The 25,000-nt window shown below is 35.6% G+C and overlaps 1 protein-coding gene across 4 annotated transcripts in view; it reads right to left on the bottom strand.

Moving 5' to 3' along the window:
* Positions 1–10,744: 10,744 nt before the first annotated feature.
* The window catches only part of LOC144978374 (branched-chain-amino-acid aminotransferase, cytosolic-like), a 24,358-nt gene continuing 10,102 nt past the window's right edge, over positions 10,745–25,000 (bottom strand). For 2 of the 4 annotated variants that reach the window (XM_078924313.1, XM_078924314.1), the window contains exons 2-11: positions 22,917–22,999; positions 21,719–21,919; positions 20,135–20,245; positions 19,417–19,536; positions 18,184–18,344; positions 17,542–17,684; positions 16,522–16,610; positions 15,906–15,974; positions 15,190–15,342; positions 10,745–13,147 (exon numbers count right to left, since the gene is read on the bottom strand). In XM_078924313.1, coding sequence (XP_078780439.1) covers positions 13,070–13,147; positions 15,190–15,342; positions 15,906–15,974; positions 16,522–16,610; positions 17,542–17,684; positions 18,184–18,344; positions 19,417–19,536; positions 20,135–20,245; positions 21,719–21,919; positions 22,917–22,991 — 1,200 coding nt within the window. In that variant the 5' untranslated portion in view covers positions 22,992–22,999 and the 3' untranslated portion in view covers positions 10,745–13,069. Of the gene's footprint in view, positions 13,148–14,250; positions 14,575–14,657; positions 15,343–15,905; positions 15,975–16,521; positions 16,611–17,541; positions 17,685–18,183; positions 18,345–19,416; positions 19,537–20,134; positions 20,246–21,718; positions 21,920–22,916; positions 23,000–25,000 lie in introns of those variants that run through there. The other 2 variants (XR_013646507.1, XR_013646508.1) reach the window with 2 other exon arrangements.

A 25,000-nucleotide genomic window follows, 5' to 3' on the forward strand; every position in this document is an offset into this window, starting at 1 on the left:
AAATTATAAAATATAAGGGACACATTCCTGTTAAATTCTTATCATTTAAGATAGTTCAAACTGTCAGTTGATGTTTGATACAAATGCAATAACTAACCATTATCATGGAGTTACTGCTTCTTCTTGCCTTTGTCGGCAAATAAAAGCTATTATAATGTGTCGCTCAAGGACGATCCGGTGGCGAAAGACAAACTCGATTGGCTCTAAGACCTTGTTGTTTTAACTCTTAATTGAAGGTCCTTGTCCTTGTAGCACCCATCCGTGCCTCGCACCCAGTCCGTGCCCAATCCCTGATGTCGGTCATCGCCGACACCAGAACCTTCCTGTCAGCCCATAACTACAACACACTGTTGTGAAGTCCAGAAAACCCTGCAAGCAGGAGCCAACCCTGGAACTAGCTGATACATTTGCCTCAATCAAGCAAGCCGGCTGGATAAAGGTAAGCCAAACGGCTTATACCATTTTCAAATGTATTTTCCACAGACACAAATGATTACAAATTAAATAAATCAATCAATCATAAATAAATCAATAAATAAATCAATAGATAAATAAATAATAAATTAGATCCACTCATTTAGAGCTATTCTTCCTTATATTAAATAAATACTTATTCTTTCGATCTTTTCCTGTAACAATCTAATTAAACTTTATGTATAGAATTGTTATTATTGTATTGGGCGTTACTATTGTCTTGACTCACTTGTTATTAATAAAATTAAGTTATAAGGGACCCTAAGGCAATTCTTAATCACCCCTAGATTAACACTGAGCCGTTTGTGGTATAGGTTGAGTGGCGCAGCTGGTAACGGGAGCCATAGCGCGCATACTAGTTCGAATCCAGACCATTGAGCTATCGGTTGGACTCGAACCCACAAAAATAACACACAACCCGCCACAAATGGGCCCATAACAATTTGGATTATCAGACCTGTAAACAAGTACACGTCGGGTATAGCCAAGCAAGTGGAAACAACCAATGAGAAATTTGTAAGTGATTAGTTGTGTTTACTCATAATATCAGTATAATAATAATAATAATAAAATTTGCTTTCACATACCAGATACAAATACATTCCAAAAGACGGAGGTATGGATAAAATAGCACAGACCATTATTTCAACTTCATCTATCTATCTGTTTATCTATCTATCTATTCATCTATCCATCCATCCATCCATCTATCTATCTATCTATCTATCTATCTATCTATCTATCTATCTATCTATCTATCTATCTATCTATCTATCTATCTATCTATCTATCTATCTATCTATCTATCTATCTATCTATCTATCTACAGTGCAGCACGAGACTATCGAACAAGTAAATCTCGAAATCACGGAATTCTCGAACACATGTAAATTCCCCAAGTTAATCCCTTTCTTTTCATTTTACTGGCAACACAAAAATCCCGAACACTATCGGAGGCTAACTCAAAAATCGCGAACACTGTCGGAGGCTGACACTGAAATCTCGAACAAAATGAACATTAATTCTCGCATCTGTTGATAAAATTATTTTAGAAGTCTACCTTATGTTTGTAGTGGACGAAAACAAAAACTGCTATCGCTCTCTATGATAATGGCCTAAAAAATGTGTCAAGCATACGTGTGTGGAATATGAGTGAGTGTGTGTGTGTGTGTGTGTGTGTGTGTGTGTGTTTGTTTGTTTGTTTGTTTGTGTGTGTGTGTGTAGTGGATGTGTGCGAAAATGTTTGAACAGTGTTTGATGCACGTGACGCCTCACTCTAATAATATGTACTAGTACAAGCGAGGCAATGGTGACATGAGACTTACTATAATTGTATTAAAATCGAAGAAGTGATTATGGGTGGGGAAGATGGGGTGAGTGTCGCGGCGTGATGGTGTTTAGTGATGAGTGGTAGGGATGAGGTACTAGATTCGCAGGTTAAAGACGTCGCATGCTGAATGTGTAGTCCACAGCGGGACGTGCTGGCTTTGTCTTCTTATAGCATATATATATATATATATATATATATATATATATATATATATATATATATATATATATATATATATATATATATATATATACACACACATACATACTCATTCGTTTCATTTTCAAAGAAGATGAGTGTGAAAAATTGGGGCGCAGTCTCAAATGAAATGTCATGTACATATTACGTTGATAACATTTATTTTACATATTATCATCATACATCACACATTGTATTAATGGGTTAGCACTACATGTGCTCGACGTCTGTGTCACGGGGGGGGGGGGGGGGGGGGGGGGGGGGGGGGGGGGGGGGGGGGGGGGGGGGGGGGGGGGGGGGGAAAGAACGGCCAAAGGGAGACTAGTCAAGGAAAGAAAAGAAAAATGGAAGCCCCTAACAGTTACCTCCCCTACTCATGGCACACCTTGAAACATGACATTTTCAATCCAGTTGACGAAATTTTACGATGTTTGTGCACTTTTTGCCATTTCAGCATGGAAAATGGAAGATAAGTTACAACCAACGTGCACTATTAATTGTATTTAGATATTTACTTTATTAATGTAAAGTGCCTAGAGTCTGTTGGTATCGGGTAAGGCGTTACCTAAATGTCCTTTTCATTATTATCATTGTAATATGTAATAATAATGATAATAACAATAATGATGATGATAATAATAATTTAAAAAAAAAAAAAAAAAAAATAATAATAATAATATATAATAATAATAATAATAATAATAATAATAATAATAATAATAATAATAATAATAATAATAATAATAATACATTAAAGAGAGAATATTTACAAGAAAAAACAATCATCTCTTCAAAATAAAAATAAAAAGGTATTAAACATTTTGACTGTTTCCCTCCCAGCTAAGAATCGCTGTCAGGACCGATGAAAAAAAAACACAAAAAAACAAGCAAAACAATCTCAACCTAGAACAAAGACAGAGAGCAGCATGGAAAAAGAAAACAGACATGGGGGATAGAAGACACAAGCAAGCGACCTCTCTTCTGACCCACCCAGTCTCTGGTGATTCTATGGTGTCCAATAGATTGCTTCAGAATGTTTAATAACTAATTTACATTTTGAGAATATTTACAAACTTTTTGTCTGGATGTGACTTGGCGGATTTCGAAAGTAATCTCTTCACATGGGGATAGAAGAAGATATAACAACAAAGGTGTGAATTAATGAAGACTCCACCCTGAGTAGCTATCTCCCATTCACCCTATCTAAAGTGATGTCCTCCCATCACACTTTATACATTTGGCTTGATGTTCTCCAATGGACACAACCCAGGGTTAAGCCAACCCCAAATTAAGGCCATTCCAGGGAGAGAACTGAAAGCAACTTAAAAGGGAAATAAAGATATGGTGGCACGAAACCCATCTCCAACCATCCGACCCCCCCCCCCCCCCCCCCCCCCCCCCCCCCCCCGAATCCCAATGTCACGCTCACAGAGATTCAAAACGATATGATACAGGATCTATACAAACAGGGAGAGAAATGCACAATGGTTCCTAATTAAACATTTAGAGATATATTCACAAACGACTGTTTCCTTCATGGTAAGGACTCCAACCAGGTTCTGGGAAAATCGTCAACTTGATTTTAATAATTGTCAGTCTTCCATCCACACAGGACATCTGCTCAACCAAAAGGCAAAACAAATAAAACATAGGAAGACAAACAAAAAAAAAAGGTAAAAACAACAAATCAAAACTAAAATGTTGAAAATAAAAGGAAATCAAGTCAATTTCATTTGTCAACATATGTCTTTTATTGGGTGAATGAGTGAATTAAAACCCAAAAATTATTCACGTCAATTCCAACACGTTCTTTGTAATGTACTAAATACTGATGACAACACTCGAGGATTGGATACAAAAACTACAAAACAGGCAATATAATATTTCTTATGAGACATATATTCATTTATTTCGTTTGTTTGTATTTAGAGGTTTTACAGTGCTTGCAGAACTTATAATAGGTCACTTCAGCGCCTGTAAAAAGGGAGATAATAGGGGAAATGTTATAGATGTGAAGTTAAAAATCACTAAAGAAAAAGACAAAGAGGGAATTGATTCAAATTGGTGACAGAATATTCCATGAGCAATCTATCAACATTCCTATTCTGTGATATTACCTAAAAGTCCCATGCAGGCTCAAGAAAAGAATCTACAATGAAGAATACACTCAATGAATGTTTACAAAGTACGGTACATTCATAACTAAAAACTTTAATACACTCTAGCATGGTTTCCTCAAACTCCTCTGGACATACAAAATGGTTTGAGGAAACCCGTGTTCAATGAGCAATAAGGAAAAAAGTAAAAACTAAAAAGCTATAGCATTTATATAGCGCAACATCCACTAAATGTGCTCAAAGAGTTTTACAAGGGTCCCTAGCCAACAGCAACTCTTAAACATGTAGGTATACATGATGCCTGTTAGGTGATAGTACATTTTTTAAAGACAAAGACAATGCTGTTAACAGCCAGGTACTCATTCTCCACCTGAGTACAATGAGAGAATATGAGTAAAGAGCCTTTTGCAAGGACTCAACTATGCTCAGATCAATATTTGAACCATGGACCTTCCGATCCGAATGTGAGTGTTTGAGGAAACCGTGTTCGAGGAAACTGTACTTGAGTGCATAAAACAAAGAGATGATTTGCAAGGAAAATAAACATCATCTCTTTAAAAAAAAATAAAGTCACTATACATATAACTGCATTTCTATCAATTAAAGATCCCTGACTGGCCCAGGGGGGACCCCGAGCAATGTCAATCTAGAACAAAGAGGAGAGTAACATGGAAAGGGAAGAACTGATAAAGGGGAATAAAAGACACAGCAAGAGTGACCACTCTGCCAACTGTGGGAGCATTGTGTTATTTCGATATCTGCCTGCAACTTGTTGTATTTCATATTCAACAAAGCAAATGATATGCCATACGTCTTATTCACCATCCCATACAGCATTAAAAAAAAAAAGACAAGTAATAGTAATAGTAATCATTGAAAAGTAATTTGCAAAGAAGTAATTGAAAAGAAATTTGAACCATGGACCTTCCAATCCGAATGTGAATGTCATATTACAAGACCACATACTGCACAAATAAGGACATTTGAATGAGTGCGAGGAAACCCTACTTGAGTGCATAAAACAAAGAGATGATTTACGAGGAAAATGAATATCATCTCTTTCTTTTTTTTTAAACCACTATACATTTAACTTAATTAACTTTAATTTAAGTAATAGTAATCGTTGAAAAGTAATTTTTTTTTTTAAAGGAAATAAATGAAATGAAATACATGTAAAATAAAGGTAAAAGACAAAACAGATTTCAGATTGGCTATTGTTGCTGCGATGAAAAGCAACTAGGCTTGGCTGGTCACAAATTCAAAGACAACCTTCACCTTTTATAGTATGTTTTGTTTGTACGCCACTTGTGACACTTTTCAGTCATAGCAGCACAAACGTATAGTTTCATATTAATAGAGCAACTCCATACCCACACACACAACACACACACACACACACACACACACACACACACACACACATATATTGGCAACAATAGCCAATCTGAAATCTGTTTTGTCTTTTACTGGTTTAAATCTGAAGTGATTTACACTACAATGACAAGTATGGGAACAAGGAATAAAAATTTGATTTTAAAAAAAGATATGAGTATTCGGAGCATCGAACAAAAAAAACAAACACCTGAATCGCTCATTGCCTTCATGATGGCAATGCCGTTGTGCTAGATTTTGACCAGCGTGTTGTTTTTTCAGGTCTGATAACCCACATTTTTATGGGCTCTTGGTTGTAAAATACTCAAACCAATTCAAAATTTTGTCAATTACAGAAAGGGGAAGACAAAGGGGAATTGGTTCAACAAGGAAGCAGATGTAAATTCCAAGAGCACACTATCAAAGAACTTGATTTGAGATCACCTAAAAGTCTCATCCAGACAAAAGCACAGGTCCCCACTAAGAGGAACACGTTCAAATGTTTACAAATCATATATAAATTGTAAACAAATCATAATACAGTGCATATCAGAGAGTTGACACAAGACAAAAAATATCTTCTCCCAAAATCTAACTATACATTTGACTGTTTCCATCCCCGATAGGGTATCCGGCCAGAGCCAGGACAAAACCAAGTAATCTCGACACAGTAAGTGCCTCACTGACCATTATGGGAGGTCAGGAACCCCACCCAGTATAGGCAGATTCTTAGGATTACGGGATGTAAAGAGCAAGGACGATCATATATTTAGGCAGGAAAATAGATGCCATCACTCTGAAACCAGAGGATCAATTACACAATGTATGTATCCAGTCCTCTGGAAGAGTGGTTTTACACTTCCAATGAGATTTGAACCAGTTTTCTTGACACTATACTTTTGTTCCCTATTGCGTTTGACTATCAAACCTACTAATATGTGCAACTCTATTTTGGCACATGTCTATTTGTGCGGCTATGTGGTCTAGTCATATGACTCTCGCTTTCGAATCCGAAGGTCCAGGATTCGGGACCCACTCTGAGGTGCACATAGATGAGTCCTTGGAAAAGGCTCTTTACTCATCACATTTTCTCACTGTATTCCGGTGTAAAATGAGTATCTGGCCATTACCAGCATTGCCTGGCAGAAAATAATTGTAATATCGCCAACCAGGCTTCATGTCTCGTTCTATATGTTACATGTTGCTGTTGGTCAGGGGTCCTTTGTAAAGTGCTTTGAGCATGTTTTGTGGATATTGCGCTATGTAAACTCACATTTAAAAAAAAATACATTGCACCGACAAATGAGATGATCACAGCATATCGAAGCAATTGTTAATATTATCATTGGATACAAGAGATGGCATAACAGCAAGCAGACAAAGAGGGAGAGAACCATTCAGTTTGAAAAAATATATAGCAAAAACAAACAAATAAAATGGATTGGTAAATTAAGGAGATTCTGGCATGATCTATTGATGTGTTGATATCGTCAACTGACTAAATAATTATAATATAATCTCTATTTATATGCAAATAAAGGATATGTGTGAATTAATATTAATACTGAATATTGTAAACAGTAACAGATTAAATACAAGCCATGGCATTGCCATTATCAACAACACGCCTTTAGTATCACGTGTTCTACCAATTATCCTATTCACATTATGTTGATTTGGGTGTGTGATGCGGACTGTCAACACATCCCTTTGTCAATGAGATACTAAAGACAAGTGTGTAATGAGAGGTTAAAGGTCGTTTTCCTTAACTATGCCATTCTCTCATCTAACATTCGTCTTTAGTGTCTCATTCATCATGAATTGTTGACAAAGGGGAAACCCGAAACATCCACATCATTTGTTTTTGTGAATTAAATTGAAACTTCTATTCCATTTTTTTCATTGTTATTTAATTATTCATAACAAACATTGAGATAGAGCAAGGAGGATAACTAGTTAAAAGGCAAACCAGAAGATCACGTATGAAAAAAAAATCACTCGCATCTAATTGTTTCCCTCTCAACAAAAGATCTAAATGAAGATATGGGCAAGACCAAATTCTCTCAAAGACTATAAGGGTCAAGAGGAGAGAATGCTCCTAGCCAAAACTGATTGTTTTAAAAAGTTTTACAGTGATTGGGGACACTTGAGTCATATCGTAATATGTCGTCTGCCTTTTCAAGGGAGAGAAAAGGTAAGATAAGTAGGATTACATAAAAAGGAGAACAGAGGTGGATGACTAATGTGTTTATTGTTTTAAAGGGTTTTTCAGACAGTAGAAGTAGATTCCAAGAGCATACTATCAGTGTACTTTGTTTGAGATCACCTAAAACTCTCATCAAGACAAGGCCTCCAGTCGGGGCCAGGACAAAATGATGGGATATCATTACATGACCAAGACAGAAAGCAATACGGAGAAGAATAATATAGGGGGATAGGCAATACAGCAGTGGACACCTCCCTGCCCATCATGGAAAATCAAAAGACCACACCCAGGATGACTAGGTTAGTGTGTACCACCTCAAATATTTCAAATAGATAAGGTATCCGACTCATTCTATTCACACCATATGACAGCCCTATAGGATGGCAGAATAATTCTGGAGAAGATCTCTCTTCATTCGAATTCAACCAATCGTTAAACCATGATCACTTGCTTTGTTTTTCATGCTCAAATATTTGTATGTTTTGAGTAAATCATTATTAGTCACTGGAGACAAAAAATTCAATAATACAAGAAGTAATAAACAAACTGTTTGATAAATAAATTCATTGTTTGTTTCACTAATAAATAAAATGTGGCATCTGTTTCATTGTAGTCATTAAAATATTAAATATGAGATTCCTATACAACATTTATTAAATAACACTTTTGTAGCAATGAGACAAATAAGTATTAATGCATGAAAGCATAATTATTAACCGATTAAAAAGCCGATCAGAAAGCTAGAAATAAACTCGGTAAATACTGGAATTCAAACAGTATGATTGGTTCTATCAGACAACCTAAAAAGCCAGATCTATTTACACACGGAAAAAAAAAAAGAAACAAAGCCAATCATGAATAAACCTGTGCATCGCTAATCAAAGAGACATGGTAAGGTATGGCATGAGGACTATCATTACTATGGCTTTTTGACTTCAAATAAAATAAAATAAATTGTAGCAGTAAAAAGATCACAATACGCTCCAGACTTTCTGATCATTTCAATCTTTCATGTAATTCACAAATCCAAATTATGATGACAATATTACAGACAGAAGTAACTATACATATCAATAATAATATTATTAAAATCAATAATTAAAAAAAAAAAAATTAATAATAATAATAATAATAATAATAATAATAATAGTATCAATAATACTATTAATAATAATAATAATAATAATCATCATCATCATCATCATCATCATCATCATCATCATCATCATCATCATCATAATAATAATAATAATCATCATCATCATCATAATAATCTCAACAATCGCAAGAAATTATGATGACAATATTACAGACAGAAGTAACTATACATATCAATAATAATATTATTAAAATCAATAATTAAAAAAAAAAATTAATAATAATAATAATAATAATAATAATAATAATAGTATCAATAATACTATTAATAATAATAATAATAATAATAATAATCATCATCATCATCATCATAATAATAATAATCATCATCATCATCATAATAATCTCAACAATCGCAAGAATAATTTAGGAAAACTGAAAAACCCAAAATAAAAACAACCCAAAAGCATCCTCATCACATAGATCAAATTGATGATAAAATGACACTTGGCTGTCACAGTCCACGCTCCCCCCCCCCCCCCCCCCCCCCCCACTCTCCTCCTCGCTAGGGTAAAAAGAATGAAAAAAAAAATAAAACAAAAAACGTGACATCCAACAAAACATAAAAATGCAAGGCATAACTTGAAGGCCAGTATTCAACCATGAAGGTCGGAGCTGATTTCCAAACCCAGCCCCTCTCCCTTCCCCCTCCCCCTCTCCACCCCAACTCACCCTCTGTTTTGTAACATCTGATAATGCAGGAGTGTCACTAATTAAAACCACAATTAATATTGTGTCAAAATATACAAGGTCAGTTCTTAGTGAATTGCCTTACTTGTTGGTCTGAAAGTGAGCTGGACTTTTTTTTACAAACACCAACAATTGAGTGGATAAGAATGAATGCATTTAAATGTTTATAAATAACAATCAGGCGGGTGTGACAAGACTTTGATTATCTCTAACGGTGAGATTACTTTCCATTTTAGTTTATAGAAATTTAACCATGTTCTCTATAGTATTAAGTAAGTCGTTCCAACACTAAGGACATGGAGGATGGTTGTTACAACACAAGATACTTTGTGAATACACACATTCACACAGAGTCAAACTCAAAATATTTCACATACAAAATTACACTGAGAGAGAATTTACATTAAAATAACAAAATGTTGTCTCCCAGATTTCAGATTTTAAAAAAAAACAAACCAGATTCATTTATAAAAATAAACAGTACCTTTTACGTCTGATACATGGCAAACCGCATATTCGCTTCCCTCAAACAAATTTGGAGAGCAACAGGATTATATTCCAGCACTAAAATAAAGATTTTTAAAAAGCAATGTCTTGAGCGTTTTGCCAGCAGGCCCGGAGAGGACTTAGTGAGTGAAAATTGAAATTGCCACCCAGCAGCAAAAAAGCAGTTTTGGTTGTATTCTAAAAATCTGTCACTTCTACCTCGCTCTATTAACATTTTTCTCTGAGTATGAATATACACAACAATTAAATATCTTAAATTTTGGTTGATTGTCTGCACGTCGTTAAATTCAAAATTTATCAACACAGAATATTTATTTCAAATGTTTTGAAAAATAATAAATTGTTTCAATCTCAGATCATTACATATTTTGAGCATCTAAAAACAGACTTAAAAACATTTTAAAAGTTCATCAGGGAAATTGTGTGCCTCACTGACTGAAGAGGTACAGATGGATAACGACAAGTCAAGATTACTATGGTTATCAGTCACTTGGTTGTGAATATGTCAATCTACAAATGCTACATAGATCTCAGTACCCGACTACGCTGTATTCAAAGTGGCTCAAAGAAGTTGGTTAACAGTCACTTATATCAAAGTGAATTAACCTTTGTACACCACACACCTACACACACAAACTCTCTCTCTCTCTCTCTCTCTCTCTCTCTCTCTCTCTCTCTCTCTCTCTCTCTCTATTTATCTATCTCTCTCTCTCTCTTCCTCTCTCTGTCATAAGAAAAATGACAAAGGAAATACATGTTATTAATGGCCCTAAGTTAAATTATCATTAAAATCCAAGACAACAATATAAAATAGCACCGAGATCCAATTCTAGACTTGTACAAGTGTCACTAATAAACAGAAGAAAAAAATATTAATGACAAATTGATAAAAAAAAAAATTAATCCAAGAAAACCTTTGACTCCAACAATGTTGTTTTCTTTTTCTTCTTTGTATCAAGATAGGAAAAGCAAAAAAAATCTTCTCTTTCAAATATCATTTGTATTCTACAACGACAAGCACACCCCTTCTCTCATCCCAACCCCCTGTCCCATACTTCAAAACCCCATTTCTATATAATAATATAATATGAAAGACAAACATTTTTTTAAAATGTACACCACCATTATCTGGCTCCAGACGGTCAAATCTCAAAAACCTTGTGCCTAACAGGTTGTCAAAAGACAAACAAACTGTCATTTTGATTCTTAACAATTTCTTCACCATCACTGTTTATCACATGGTAACCCAAGAAAAACGAGGATGCCTATCTGAACTCTATCTGAAGACAATGGAGGGGTTATAGAAGTCATAAATAACCTCATGACGTCTCATTGATAATCCTTTGCAATTTACTCATCATTCACAAAGATTGCTCTTCCTTGTAATTTTTAATATATAATTTGAGAAAGGTGGATAAATAAAAATAAAAAGTTATATAACTGAGTTTATAAATTTCTTTTTAAATTCAAGAATTTTCTGATCAACACAGTAAAATGTAACAGACCAACAGAACTTCTGTTATTTTAACTGTTGCTCCATTGATAGTTGAAGGATGATCTGCAATAGGTCTATTAGCCTATTCTTTTGTATGTGTTTGTGTTAGCTCATGCCCGTGTGCAATAAAAGAAGTTTCAACAAATGGCACACCTGAAAAAAAAACTGCTTTCATTTTGTTCACATTCATAACAGCTGTCTCCATTTTTAGAACGGATGCTGTTTGCAAAAAGTAACATGTCAGGAGTCACTGCTTTGTGGCTTAAACTGTTGCTGGAAAGGTCAAACTGGGTGACGGGCAATTTACCAATCAAAATCAACAAAATGCTTACTATTCTTCCATATTAGGAAAGGTTTAAAATCCAATTCAGACCATGAAAGAGCTTTGGTACACGATCTAGCAGCAATGCTCTCAACATCATGACTCACTTACACTTGATCAAATAGCATTCGGTTTTCTTGGGTTAAAAATATTTTCTGACACCAACTTTCCCAACAACTTTTTAAAAAAATGAAAATAAATAAACATTTTGAGAAAGAATCTACCTTGATGGATACCAACAATTTCTCATCATGGAAAATTAGTGGTTGACAGTTCGGCATCTGGATATGTAATCTTGGCAATTTAGAATGAACTCTTCATAAAACTTGATATGTTACGTAATATTTGGCAAATCTGTCTGAAAAGACATTATGAAAATGCGCCTGACAAAGCAGAAAGAAAATTTAAAATTTTTTTTAAATCATCCCAAAAAATCAGACAAGGCATTTAGTGAGAAATAATCACTTCTCAACGCCATAGGACTGAGTGACATTTAGTTATTTTTGTACTCATTTTTCTTCCTGCCTTGTCCGGTACTGTTTCATACACATCTTTTCAGATTTTATCTTATTTACATCAGTGCCTGCTCACTAATGTGTCAGCAAGTCTATCTAATTGTTCCTGGGGGTTGATATCCAATTATATTTGGTCGCACCACTGCCTAGTTCATCTGTAAAACAACTTGTCATGTTATTATGTCTACCAACAAAGCCATTCAACATTGAGTAAAACGAAATACTTTTGTTATTAAAAAGTGGATATGTATAAAATAAAGTAATTGTAAAACAATAAACAGATTTCATTAAATTTCACCAAATAAAAACACAGATTATGGTGGAATACAAATTGTTGATCGATTGAGAAATTCGATGCATTTTACATTTCTTTTTTTCTAATGTTAGTCTTAATGACAACAAATAAACAATGTCAGTGTAAGCTGAGAGATTATAAGTCATGATGATGGTGGAAGAGATGGTTATACAGAAGTGGCCAGCTGAATGCCCACTGTCTAAATCTTCCATTCAGTTTGCTGATACTTGTTCCCAAAAATGTGACATTGAGATGACCACAACTGTATATTGTCGTTGTTAATGAATTACTATTTATTTTTTCAATCACAAAACTTAGACACTCAGCCATTGGTCTTGATACAAATCACCGTCCTTAGTCCTGCTTTTTCATTAATGGGATGCATCATTCATTACTGGACACTGGCTGTCACTTCCATGTTTTCATCATCGTCCAGGCTTTCCATCCATTTGTGAGGTGTTCTTCCATACTATAAAAAATATACATGTACAAAATAATAATTTCTCTTAATATAAAACTGATTCCATAACATATTTATGTTATTTCATCCCCCCCCCCAAAAAAAAAGAAAAGAAAAAAGTAAGATGAGATAGTGAAAATATTAGTGATCTAGAAATCTTAAAATGTCAGTTTTATGCCACTAATAACATTTAAAAGTTATTTCAGCTCTAAGAAAAAAAACAGTAAGATAAGATAATCAAAAGCTTACATTACTGATCTAGAAATCTTCTGTGCAAACTAGAATCCGTGAAGGGATCAGACAAAGAAAATAATAGACATTGTGAGCCTTTATTGATAGAATGAATTTGACGCCACTCAGCTCTTTGTTATTGTTTTTAGTCAGACATTTTTATGACTAGTTCTCACTAAATTGTACCAATCAGACTATAAACGCTCAAGGTTACACACAGTTTGGTGAGTTGGTCTGTTATATCCGGCTGGTGGAATGCTGTGAGTAAATTGCCTAAGTGCACAGCATCAATAGAATGAATGAAGTTGACGTCACTCAACTCTTTATGTCATTGTTTTTAGATTGCCAATGAGTGATAATTTTTCACCAAATTTACACAGACAATAAATGTTAAAAGCTTCAAATAAATGTGCGCCTTGCAGACCTGTAAATGTTAGGAGACTCAAATTTTATATTAGCAGAGCGATTGTGGTAATTTGAAATTAAGGATAAACCAGATTAAATTTTAAAGAAAATGTCAGTGGTGGATCTGAAAATCAAAATTTGAAAGTAAAAATGTAAACATACTTTTCCAGTAACTTTGTACAACACAGTTTCATTTATTGGTTGGACAAGAAAAACAGTGTCAGACTTTTTTAGAGGGCTAAAAATAGCAATGACAGGCACTGATTCAGTGAGGAGACAGTGACCGACAGTTACTCTTGCTGTCTCTGTCCACTGTCTCAACTTGCGTGAAAAGTTAAATGGCACACGTTGAAGATGTTTAGCGGAGTGGGAGGGACGGACATGGAGGAGAGGGGAAAAGGTTTGTCCCACTATAAATAGCACAGTTGGAGCAGAAAGTTTGGCTAATTTTTTTTTCTTTAGAACTTATTAGCTTGTTTGTTTGTTTTGTTTTTTTTGTTGTTATTTTTTCAAGGAACTGGAAAAAAGGTTGTTGGAATAAATGATGACCAATACTGGTGAGTCAGTAATTCTGATTATAGTCAGAAGACTTGCAGGTCTAGTGTTGATTACTATTATTTAACCAAAAGAATGAGACAGCGCTTTATTTAGGCTCATACTGTCAATAAAAGAAATTAAAAATCAGGCACTGGTGCTAGATAAAGATCCGAACAAGTGTGGATGAAAGATGCCAGAAAAAGCAAGAAAGAAAAATACAAGAAAAAAAACCATCCCAAAAAAATCAGTCGACCTCAGACCTTCTGATTACCAGTCAGACGTGTAATGGTATCCCATCTGACCGGTAATCAGAAGGTCTGAGGCTCGATTCCCAGTTGAGGTCGACTGATTTTTTTGGGATAGTTTTTTTTTCTTGTATTTTTCTTTCTTGCTTTGTCTGGCACCTTTCATACAAACTTGTTAAAATCTTTACTATCAATATAATGCATTGCGTTGTTTAAGTGTTGCCAAGTCAACAACAAGAACAACAACATCAACACTTAATATGAAGGATTGTGTTTATAAAGCATTATTACAATTAGTTTTTGACAGAGATAATGTTGCTACACTGCCAGTACCTCATTTTACACGTATGGTGAGAGAGAAAAAAATATGTGAGAATAGGGTATTTTTCCAAGGATAACTTGCCCCACCCAGGCAGGACACAAATTGAGGTAAACTTAAAATAAGCCAAGTGTCATACCACTATGCCACAAAATGGCACATTAAGTTCAAGAGCAATTTAAAAAAAAAAAAATTGAGAATATACATTCTACAAGTCTCAACTGGGATCCTTGCCAAAAATGACATGTTTAAATTATTACATAATATCTGTAAGTTAATAATAACTCCAATTATGTCAGACTATCATTACTTACATGAATGTCAGTGATAGTGTTGAAAAAACGCTGAGTGAGAGGATTGGCCATGTTGGTCTCATCACCTCCGATGATGTAATCTTGGCCTTGGTAAATAATTCTGTTGACAGGACAAACCACACAGGCTGTGCCAGCACCGAATACTTCTTTGATCTGGTCAGAAAAATAACAAAGAATACAGAGGAAGGTTCACTAATCCATCTGTTCTACCTTAACCTGTCACTTTTATTTTCTTTTTGATGTCATTTTTCTCCTCTTCCTCCTACTTTCCAGTACTTTTAACGCCCAAATTTTTTTTTTTAAGTTGTGAAAATTACCAGACATGTGGGGGCTGCAAAAGACTGCCGGCGGGGTCCATGGACAGGGGGATGAAGCAACCCGTAGAATTCTTAAAATAACTTTGGGATGCCACAGAGGAAGGCGCTCATTTCTTGGCCATAGAAAGACAGTTCATGGATATCCTCATAGTACAGACAAGAGCCTCTTTTCTAAAACATGATATATGACACATTCCCATGTTTCTTGGCTCAGCATAGGTCATATCAGCACCAAGGCAAACAGAGATAATGAGTCTTTTTAATTAATTTATTTTTTAATAATTTTTTTTTTCTTTTCATTTTTTTTTAAATGTTTTTTTTTCTTTCTTTTTTTTTTCTAATTTGATACAGTTTTAGAATTACTTGCATCAATGGTTTGATTTGAAATGGAAAACTTACCCTTCCTTCTTTATGCGCTTTCACAAAGGTGGGCATGTTGATTGGCTTTTCAGAGACTTGAAATTCGTTCTGTTTAAGAGTGATACAAATAGAAAAATAAACTATCATAATTGTTTTAAATTAAATGAATGAATGAATGATGATGATTGACATATTTCAATTGCTTTCCCTCCTTCACACTTTTGTACAAGAAATAATGTAGATAAACACACAAGAACCTACATACAGGACACAAATTTAGAAACTTTTTTTTTTAAAGTGTAGAATTAGCTCACTCAATCCTAGAGATTTTTGCTACTTTCAAAATTGGAAAAAAATGTATTAAAAACGAGCAGGAACATAGATAGCTTTATTCAACTATCATTAACATGCAAAAACTAAAAACATTAGCTTTGATACTACGCCTATAATTTGTCTCAGAAAAAACTACGGATATAGTTGGTGTTAAGGTTGAGTGAGTTAACTCATTCGAGTGAATGTCTTGAAAGAGCTTATTTCCGCGATGTCATCCTAGGAGGTTGTTGCAAAGTTTAACATCCATTGTTGACATCCCACAATTACCCCAACTAAGCTGAGGTATATTGAGATGATTGTTTTATTTCCATTCCATACTCACCCATAGTTTGCTGATTTGTAGTAAAGATTTCCTTGTGACTCCAGGCAGGATCAGACCCGACTCCAAAGGAGGTGTTATTAATTCTTCCACTGTTGAAAAAAAATAAAGAAAACAATCCTATATATCTCACCCATTAGGCTACCAAAGGAATTTCAAACAAGTGTAAACAAGAATAAACCCCCCCCCAAAAACTTGAGCATGTACATAGCACAATATCCACTAAACGTGTTAAAAGCACTTTACAAGGGGTCCCTAGAAAACATCAATACTTAACTGTTAGGACAAAACATTGATTTTGCATTCTTTTTGAACAGAGACAACACTGTGCATCTATGTGGTCTAGTGGTATGACACTCGTTTTCGGATCGGAAGGTCCGGAGTTCGAGCATTTCTCGGCGCATAGTTGAGTCCTTGGAAAAGGCTCTTTACTCACATTCTCTCACCGTACTAAGGGTGTAAAATGAGTACCTGGTCGTTAACAGGGTTGTCTCTGTCTGAAAAAGATTGTAATATCGCCTAACAGGCGACATGTCTCATCCTACATATTAAGTGTTGCTGTTGGTCAAGGATCCCTTGTAAAGCGCTTTGAGCATGTTTAGTGGATATTGCGCAGTATAAAAAAGCTCGATTTTTTTAAATAGCCATGTTCCCTTTTACACCAAGTTATGTTGGGAGATTGTGATTAAAGAGTCTTTTCCAAGGACTCAACTTTGCAATGATCAGAGCAGGGATCAAACCATGGACCTTTAGGTTAGAAGGCAAACGTGATACGAGAAGGCCACAGTCATGATTTCCCCCCCCCCCCCCCCCCCCCCCCCCCCCCCCCCCCCCCCTGATCTCACTGTCCAGCCAGCATTGATGGGTAAGCTGGGTCTATTAGAACTGGTGGTTGATCGGTGTCCTATCCAAAGGGTAGCTAGCATTGGCTTTTTTCCACTTAACCCTATAGAAACCAGGATAACCTCTGGCTCAATGGGTATTATGACTCTTACGGACTAGGGTTATTTATCATAAGAATACCTCCTTGCTCGTTGATCCAGTAGACAAACATATTCATGGTTCCCACCTCTGTCATCTGGTGATCTTCCCCATACAACCACAACACTTGTTGACATCCCAGCTTGGTGGCTTCTTCTTGGACACGGATTGTTGGTGCATAATTACTGGAGGATGGGGAAAAAACAAGCCAACAATAGTAATAGGCATAATACATATATATATATATATTATTACAAAGATAAATAGATAGATAGATAGATAGATAGATAGATAGATAGATAGATAGATAGATAGATAGATAGATAGATAGATAGATAGATAGATAGATAGATAGATAGATAGATAGATAGATAGATAGATGGATGGATGGATGGATGGATGGATGGATGGATGGATGGATGGATGGATAGATAGTAGATAGATAGATTGTTTGCATGTCCTGTACAAATACACAATTGTAATTTTTACACCAAAAAAAAATCAAAAAATTAGAAAGATGTTGAGAAAGACACACAAAAAAAAGTGACATCAATGGCAAAAGGGCCCCAACTGTGATAATAGTCAAGAGTGGTCCGGGATAGACGATAGCAGTAAATTTTGGTTTTGAGTTACAGGCAGTTCTGAAGGGTCATTTTAAAAAAAAATCTCAAACACAAAACTTACCTGCCCATTTTAAAAGCCCCAACACCTCCAGGGCTTGCCCTCACAAATTTAGGATCCGCTAATAGAGACACTGGCTTCAGGCCTGTGGGGAAATAAGGTCCTACAGGACCTACTATTACAAATAGCTTGCTTTGTTTTGATGCAGAAACACCAAGGGTAGGCTGAGGAAAGGTGGACCAATTGATATAATTATAATTCATTTAAAAAAACAAAAAAAAACAAACAAAAACAAATAATTATTTTTAAATATTCCACGATACAAAAAAGGCCCAAACTTCGATGATTTGCAGCTACCAGAACCTTTCTTTTCAGTCAGCAATGAATAAAAATTAAAATATGTCATAAAAAAAATAATTACATTTTAGCAATTGTCTAAAAATAAGTAGTCTCTCAGGGCAATTAGGCCCATGGAGCCATAGTCTATCCCGTTTCTATACCGTGAAATAGACAATTGCTTGCTACCCTTTGGATAGGATGCTAGTCTACCGCAAAGTACTATCCTAAGAGACCCAGCTACCCAATCACTGCATACATGAATATAAAATATCAATTTTGTTGTAAGATGCCATAAAAAACAAAAACAAGTGACATATGTTACCTATCTTCTCAAAACAGTATCATGTCGTGATGAATCAGACTTAGAAAAGGAAATTTAGAATGAAAATGATAAGAAATACGAACTTTAGAGTTTTGTACACTATATGAAACTGTACTCAAACTCCTGTATAGCGAATAAAGAAACCAGAGAGCAGCCACTGGTGTAAGTTAACACAAAGATTTGAACAAGTGTGTATGAAAGGTGTCAGACCTTTCGACTGATGACTTCAAAAAATCGCTCCCTGCTCCCCTCTAAAACCCCTGTTACTGAAAAATTGGCCATACAATCTTCAGCCTGAAGCTTTGGTCTTAATGGAAGAAGAAGAAGAAGAAGAAGAAGAAGAAGAAGAAGAAGAAGAAGAAGAAGAAGAAGAAGAAGGAGAAGAAGAAGAAGAAGAAGAAGAAGAAGAAGAAGAAGAAGAAGAAGAAGAAGAAGAAGAAGAAGAAGAAGAAGAAGAAGAAGAAGAAGAAGAAAAGAAGAAGAAAAAGAAGAAGAAGAAGAAGAATCCTCTAAAATGACTGGCACCTCAGCTGAAGACAATGTGAACTTGATTAAAACAAGCCCATTTACACACACACACACACATACACAGACACAAAAACCAACAACCAAAGAACAAAACTCAAAACACTCACCTCTGTTCCAATTAATGTAGGACGGATATAGAGAGAACATCTGTCGGAGTAGGGAACCCATTCCTGATCCACACTAATCAATTTCTTGATACATTTCAGGAGCTCCACTTTGTCAAAATCCTAAAAAACCCAGACAAACAGGACTGCAAAGTTATTTACATAGTGATCCCCATATCAAGCCAATACTTGTTCAAATGAGTTCCTACAAGAAACCTACACTGTATTTATACCATTATTATTTCATCATCACTATCACGAATTCAGCTTACCATATACAATAATCATTTTAATAAATAAATTTGTTGAAAACAAAAAGAAAAATGTTGATCCCAAAAAAGCCCCCCCCCCCCCCCCCCCCCCTCTTCATACCATTGCTCTTTTATCATCTTTATCACCAAATGCCAAAAAGCAAAGGAATAAATTTCTATCAAGCAGTTCACACTGTATCATTATCGTCACAATGTGATCAACATTTTTTTTCTTCTCAAATATTGACAGGAAAAAGCTGTAATTTTAACATTTTACTTTTACTATGAAGTTAAGCGGCGTGACACTCAGTTTGTGACCCGTAAGCCTTTTGGTTTGAATCCCGTGCTAAGAGTTGCACAGTCTTTGGAAAAAAATGTCCTTTCTTCATCATTGAGAAGAAATAGGGTCTATTCCAAGGGAAGACTGGAATATCCCAAGCGTCAGGCGTGTGTGTGTGTGTAATACTTACAGGCAGGGCAGCTCTGTGTGCAGTTCGTGCCATTCTGTCCATGTTCTCCATGGGTCGAAACATTCTCACCTTGCCATCCACACATCTGTAGGCTTTCATCCCTTCGAAAAGCTGTGGTGAGCAGAGAGAACAAATCGTGGTTAACACGGGAATATCAACTTGTTCATGTTTGAAATGGGGGATCTCGATAGCTCAGTTGGTAGAGCACTACTCGATTCACATGAGACAAGGAACCGAGATTGATCCCAGGTGCAGTCTAGATTTATTTTTTTTCTGACCCCCTGGCCACCCAGCAGTGATTGGGTAGCTGGATCTGGTGGTTAGATCTGGTGGTGTGTACTTTGGGATAGACTAGCATAATGTCCAAAAGGGAGCAAGCAATTGCTATTATCCGTTTCATGCTATAGAAACCGGGATAAACTTCGGCTCCTTGGGCCTATTAGCTCTGCAGGAGTATTTTTTTAATGTTTGAAATATTAATAGTATTTACTTCACTAATCAATGCACAGGAAAAGAAATATGGTTAAAAATACACTTGTTTTTCAAAAATAGTGTAGATACTAGAAGCAATTAAATATACCTGTGTGCCGAGCCAAAATCACCAGCCGAGCCAAAATCACCAACACACAGAGACATTATCCAGGTATGGATCTCAAATTATGACAGAAAAAATATGAAAATTTCTGAAGAAGCTTTCCAAGGATTTACCATAATCATGCACTTGACGTTGGACAACATAGGTGATTCCTGTTGACATCCATCTTGTTTGATGGATTATCTATATTCCTTAATGGAATGCCTCTGCGACGGTATCTAATGAAGCCATGGTGGACGGATGACATACTTTTCTACTTTTTTAAAATGCGCTTTACTTCATGTTTCATTGATGAGATGTATTTGAATACAAAACCAGAGATTGTTAACATCTTTCACATGCAACTATGTGGTCTTATTGTGGTATGACACATGCCTTCAGGTTGGAAGGTCCAGGGTTTGAGCTTTGCTCAACGCATAGTTGGGTCCTTGGAAAAGGCTCTTTACTCACATGCTCTCACCGTACTCAGATGTAAATGAGTACCTGGCTGTTAATAGCATTGCTCTATCAGAAAAAAAATTGTAATATCACCTAACAAATGCCATGAGGATCCCAATAGCTCAGTAGAGCACTCGCCTCATACGCAAAGGGACCAAGATCGATCCCGGACGCAGTCCACATTTTGTTCTGACCCAACTGTTAATGTGGCAATAATTGGGTAACTGGCTCTGTTTTATCTGGTGGAAAGTACTTTGTGATACCATGATAGCAAGCAATTGCCATTGTCCGTTTCACGCTATAGAAAATGGATAAACTCCAGCTCCATCGGCCTCATGGCCCTGAAGGACTGCTAACAAGCATCATATCTCGTCCTACATGTTATGTGTTGCTGTTGGCTAGGGGCCTCTTGTAAAATGCTTTGAGCACATTTTGTGGATATTGCCCTATATAAATACTAAGGTTTCCTGGAGATTATTTTTTCATACTAATACAAGTTTTTCTTGCATCTCAAAATCATAAGAATCCCAGCTGGTCTACATACAGCATACCTCAAGAGCATAATGGAAGACTTTGGCAGCTGGGTGAAGCTGTAAAGGTTCTACAGGTCTGATGACTGGGGTGTGCCAACCGTGTTCGTCTGAGTGGTCAATCTCTAGCATGTGGTCAGAGGTGTGGTGGCCAAACAAGAGGTTTGCATTGTCGGGTTTGGGCTGGAGAGTCTTGGACAGGGTAATCTGAAGGTCCTCACTCTGTTGATGAAAAGTAGATATTGAAACATATGACAATATAACAATAGCTTCAAAGTTTTCAAAATAAAAAACACAGAATATTTCAGGCCCAAAACCCTTCTTCAGCCAATAACAAAAAAATAAATAAATAAAAATTTTTTTTAAAAAACAAAAAAACCCAGCAAAAATGTTAATACAACACTTTAAAAACAGACAGAAGGCAGAAGAGTTTTATGCACGTCTTGCCAACGAATTAGGAGTAATATACAAGTAAATAAATAGAAGCTTTTGCTTGACAACTAAAAGTATTTGTGTGCAAATGTCCGAATTTGAAATAACGGATAAAATTAGGGGCATAAAGAAAAAGAATAGTGAGTCTGTCGTCTACCCTTCACTCTCACACAGACAGGATTCTCATCAAAATAGAAGATTTCGTGTTATCTTTAAGATACAAATTCACTCATAGAATTCAAGAGAGAGAAAAATGCATCATCTCTGTCAGAAAAAAAAAAAGCATAACAATCATTTCTAACCGTCTCTTTTGCAGCGAAGGGCTCCAGATTGGGCATGGGCAAAAAGCCACATTCAAAGAAATTACACAAATATAAGAGGTTAAAAAAAAAGACCCTGTGTCGTACTCTGAAATTTTTATATTTAAAAAATTTTTTGGCCAGAAAGCTTGTCCTTCAAATCTCAATCAAATGCAACGACTCATCAAAGAAGTCTACAAATACTTCATTACGTTCCAGGCTTAAAAGTTTTTGACAAGGTGAGAGTCATTTTAGTCGATCGCTTTTTTGGCCATACTATTTTTAAATGTATTTTTTTTTTATTTTGTTTTGCTTATTGGTGTTGTTGGTTTGTTTGGGTTTTTTTTTTGTTTGTTTGTTTGTTTTTTTTTTATTGGTGTTTTTCTTTAAGTTTTTTTTGTTTTTGTTTTTGTTTATTAAAGTACGGCAGATTTGCCCACATTAACCGATTTATCCCTCGTAACTTATAATCAATGTCCACTACTAACCTTGAAAGTGGAGAGAAGTCGTACACATTTCCGTGTGGTGTGTAAGGGTGATCGGACTTGGCTTATTAAAAACATCCTTCAGTCTGTCAATGTACAATCAGAGGGGGGGGGGGGGGGGGGGGGAAGAGGGGGGGGGGGGGAGAAGAAAAGGATTTCAATGATTTATGTTTGCTTTTGATAATGATGACAACGACGACGACGATGATAATGATAATGATAATAATAATAATAATGATAATAATAATAATAATAATAATAATAATAATAATAATAATAATAATAATAATAATAATAATAATAATAATAATCATAATAATAATAAATTAAAGCTTTTATTTCCCTTTAATATTGTTCTCTCTCTCTCTCTCTCTCTCTCTCTCTCTCTCTCTCTCTCTCTCTCTCTCTCTCTCTCTCTCTCTCTCTCTCTCTCTCTCTCTCTCTCTCTCCTCATTTGTCTTTTTCCTCCTACAACAGTTTCCTCCATCCGCTGGTATATAGATGGACCCCCCCCCCCCCAAAAAAAAAGGGGGGGGGGGGCATGAAACACAAAACCATCAGTAATTCTGGAAGGCTACAAAACCATAAAATAAATATTAATTCACATTGAATATGTGTCAGTGCATGACATAATCAGTCGGAAGGTGAAAATTTTGGATTTGCATTTTTTGCATGTTCTGAAAGAATGTGCTCCCCAGCACTTTTTAATCTTTATTCGAAGTAAATCGGGTAACTCTTCATGAAGTTATGGTTAGATGTATTGGAAAGGTATCCAGCAACGTTTCTCAAATTATTTCATCATTTTTCAACTTGTCTAGCTGTAAAAAATATTTAGAAGTGAAATTAAGCTTTGATAATTCCCGAAGATGTACAAAAAGGATTGATTTAATAATCATTTATGACAAGAACTCATTTTTGATAAAACATTGACCTCCTAACTAAACTTGGCAATATCTCACTTCAAACCTTTTCACCATCCGACTGATTATGTCATTCACTGTAACATATATCCATTCTGCAGTATTCTGAAAAAAAAAAAAAACAACCAAAAAAAAAAACAACAAAAAGCAACATCAAAACACCACATTTTTAGCATTTTGGCCAGAAAAGCTAACTTCAAATATCGATCAAATAATATTTCCCCTCATCTTGTCAAAAACGCTCAAACCTGGGATCTCTTTTAAGTCCAAGATTTAAGAGTTTTTAACAAGATGAGAGTTATTTTAATCGTGGCCAAAATGTTTAAAATGCGGTTGGTTTTTGGGTTGTTTTTTTTTTTTTTTGGATTTTGTTTTTTTAAAGAGTATTTCTAACAGCGATGCCCAGACTACGTCATGCGTATCAAATGTCTCCTATCAGTATATCAAATTGTCAGGGTACTCTAACATGCAGTTATAAAACATAATATTAATATAGGCTTCATGAAATATGCGTGTCAATTATTATCAAATACAATAATATACATAATGGAGTGTGAAATCTCACATATCTATCAAGCGGGAACACAACATCGTCACGTCAATCGCCATATGTCACCCACCGCGATAAACTGGTATTGTGGCGGAGGAATAAAGTACAGAAGTACATAGTCCTTCAGAGCCACTAGTTCCATGGAGACGTAGTTTATCCTTGTTTCCATGGCGTGAAACGGGCAATGGAATTTGCTGTTGCTTGCTACTCTTTGGATAGGACGCGAGTCACTCTCAACATTCTTTCCACCAGATCCAATAGACCCAGCTACAAAATCACTGTTGGGTGGGCAAAGGAGTCAGAACCGTACACCCCCCCCCCCCCCAAAAAAAAAAACCCCAAAAAAAACACTCGACTTCATCGATTTACTACAGCAACGATAATAAACTCCCGACACAATATCGTTTTGAGACGTTGGCTCATATTTTGTTAGCAGCAGCAGTAGTAGTAGTAGTAGTAGTAGTAGTAGTAGTAGTAGTAGTAGTAGTAGTAGTTGTAGTAGTAGTAGTAGTAGTAGTAGTAGTAGTAGTAGTAGTAGTAGTAGTAGTATCAGTAGTGGTAGCAGCAGCAGTAGTGGTAGTAGCAGTAGTAGTAGTAGTAGTAGTAGTAGTAGTAGT

This window comes from Berghia stephanieae, chromosome 8 (genome assembly GCF_034508935.2).
Source record: "Berghia stephanieae isolate SIO BIC M18660-M18661 chromosome 8, UCSD_Bste_1.3, whole genome shotgun sequence".
NCBI classification, from domain to species: domain Eukaryota; kingdom Metazoa; phylum Mollusca; class Gastropoda; order Nudibranchia; family Aeolidiidae; genus Berghia; species Berghia stephanieae.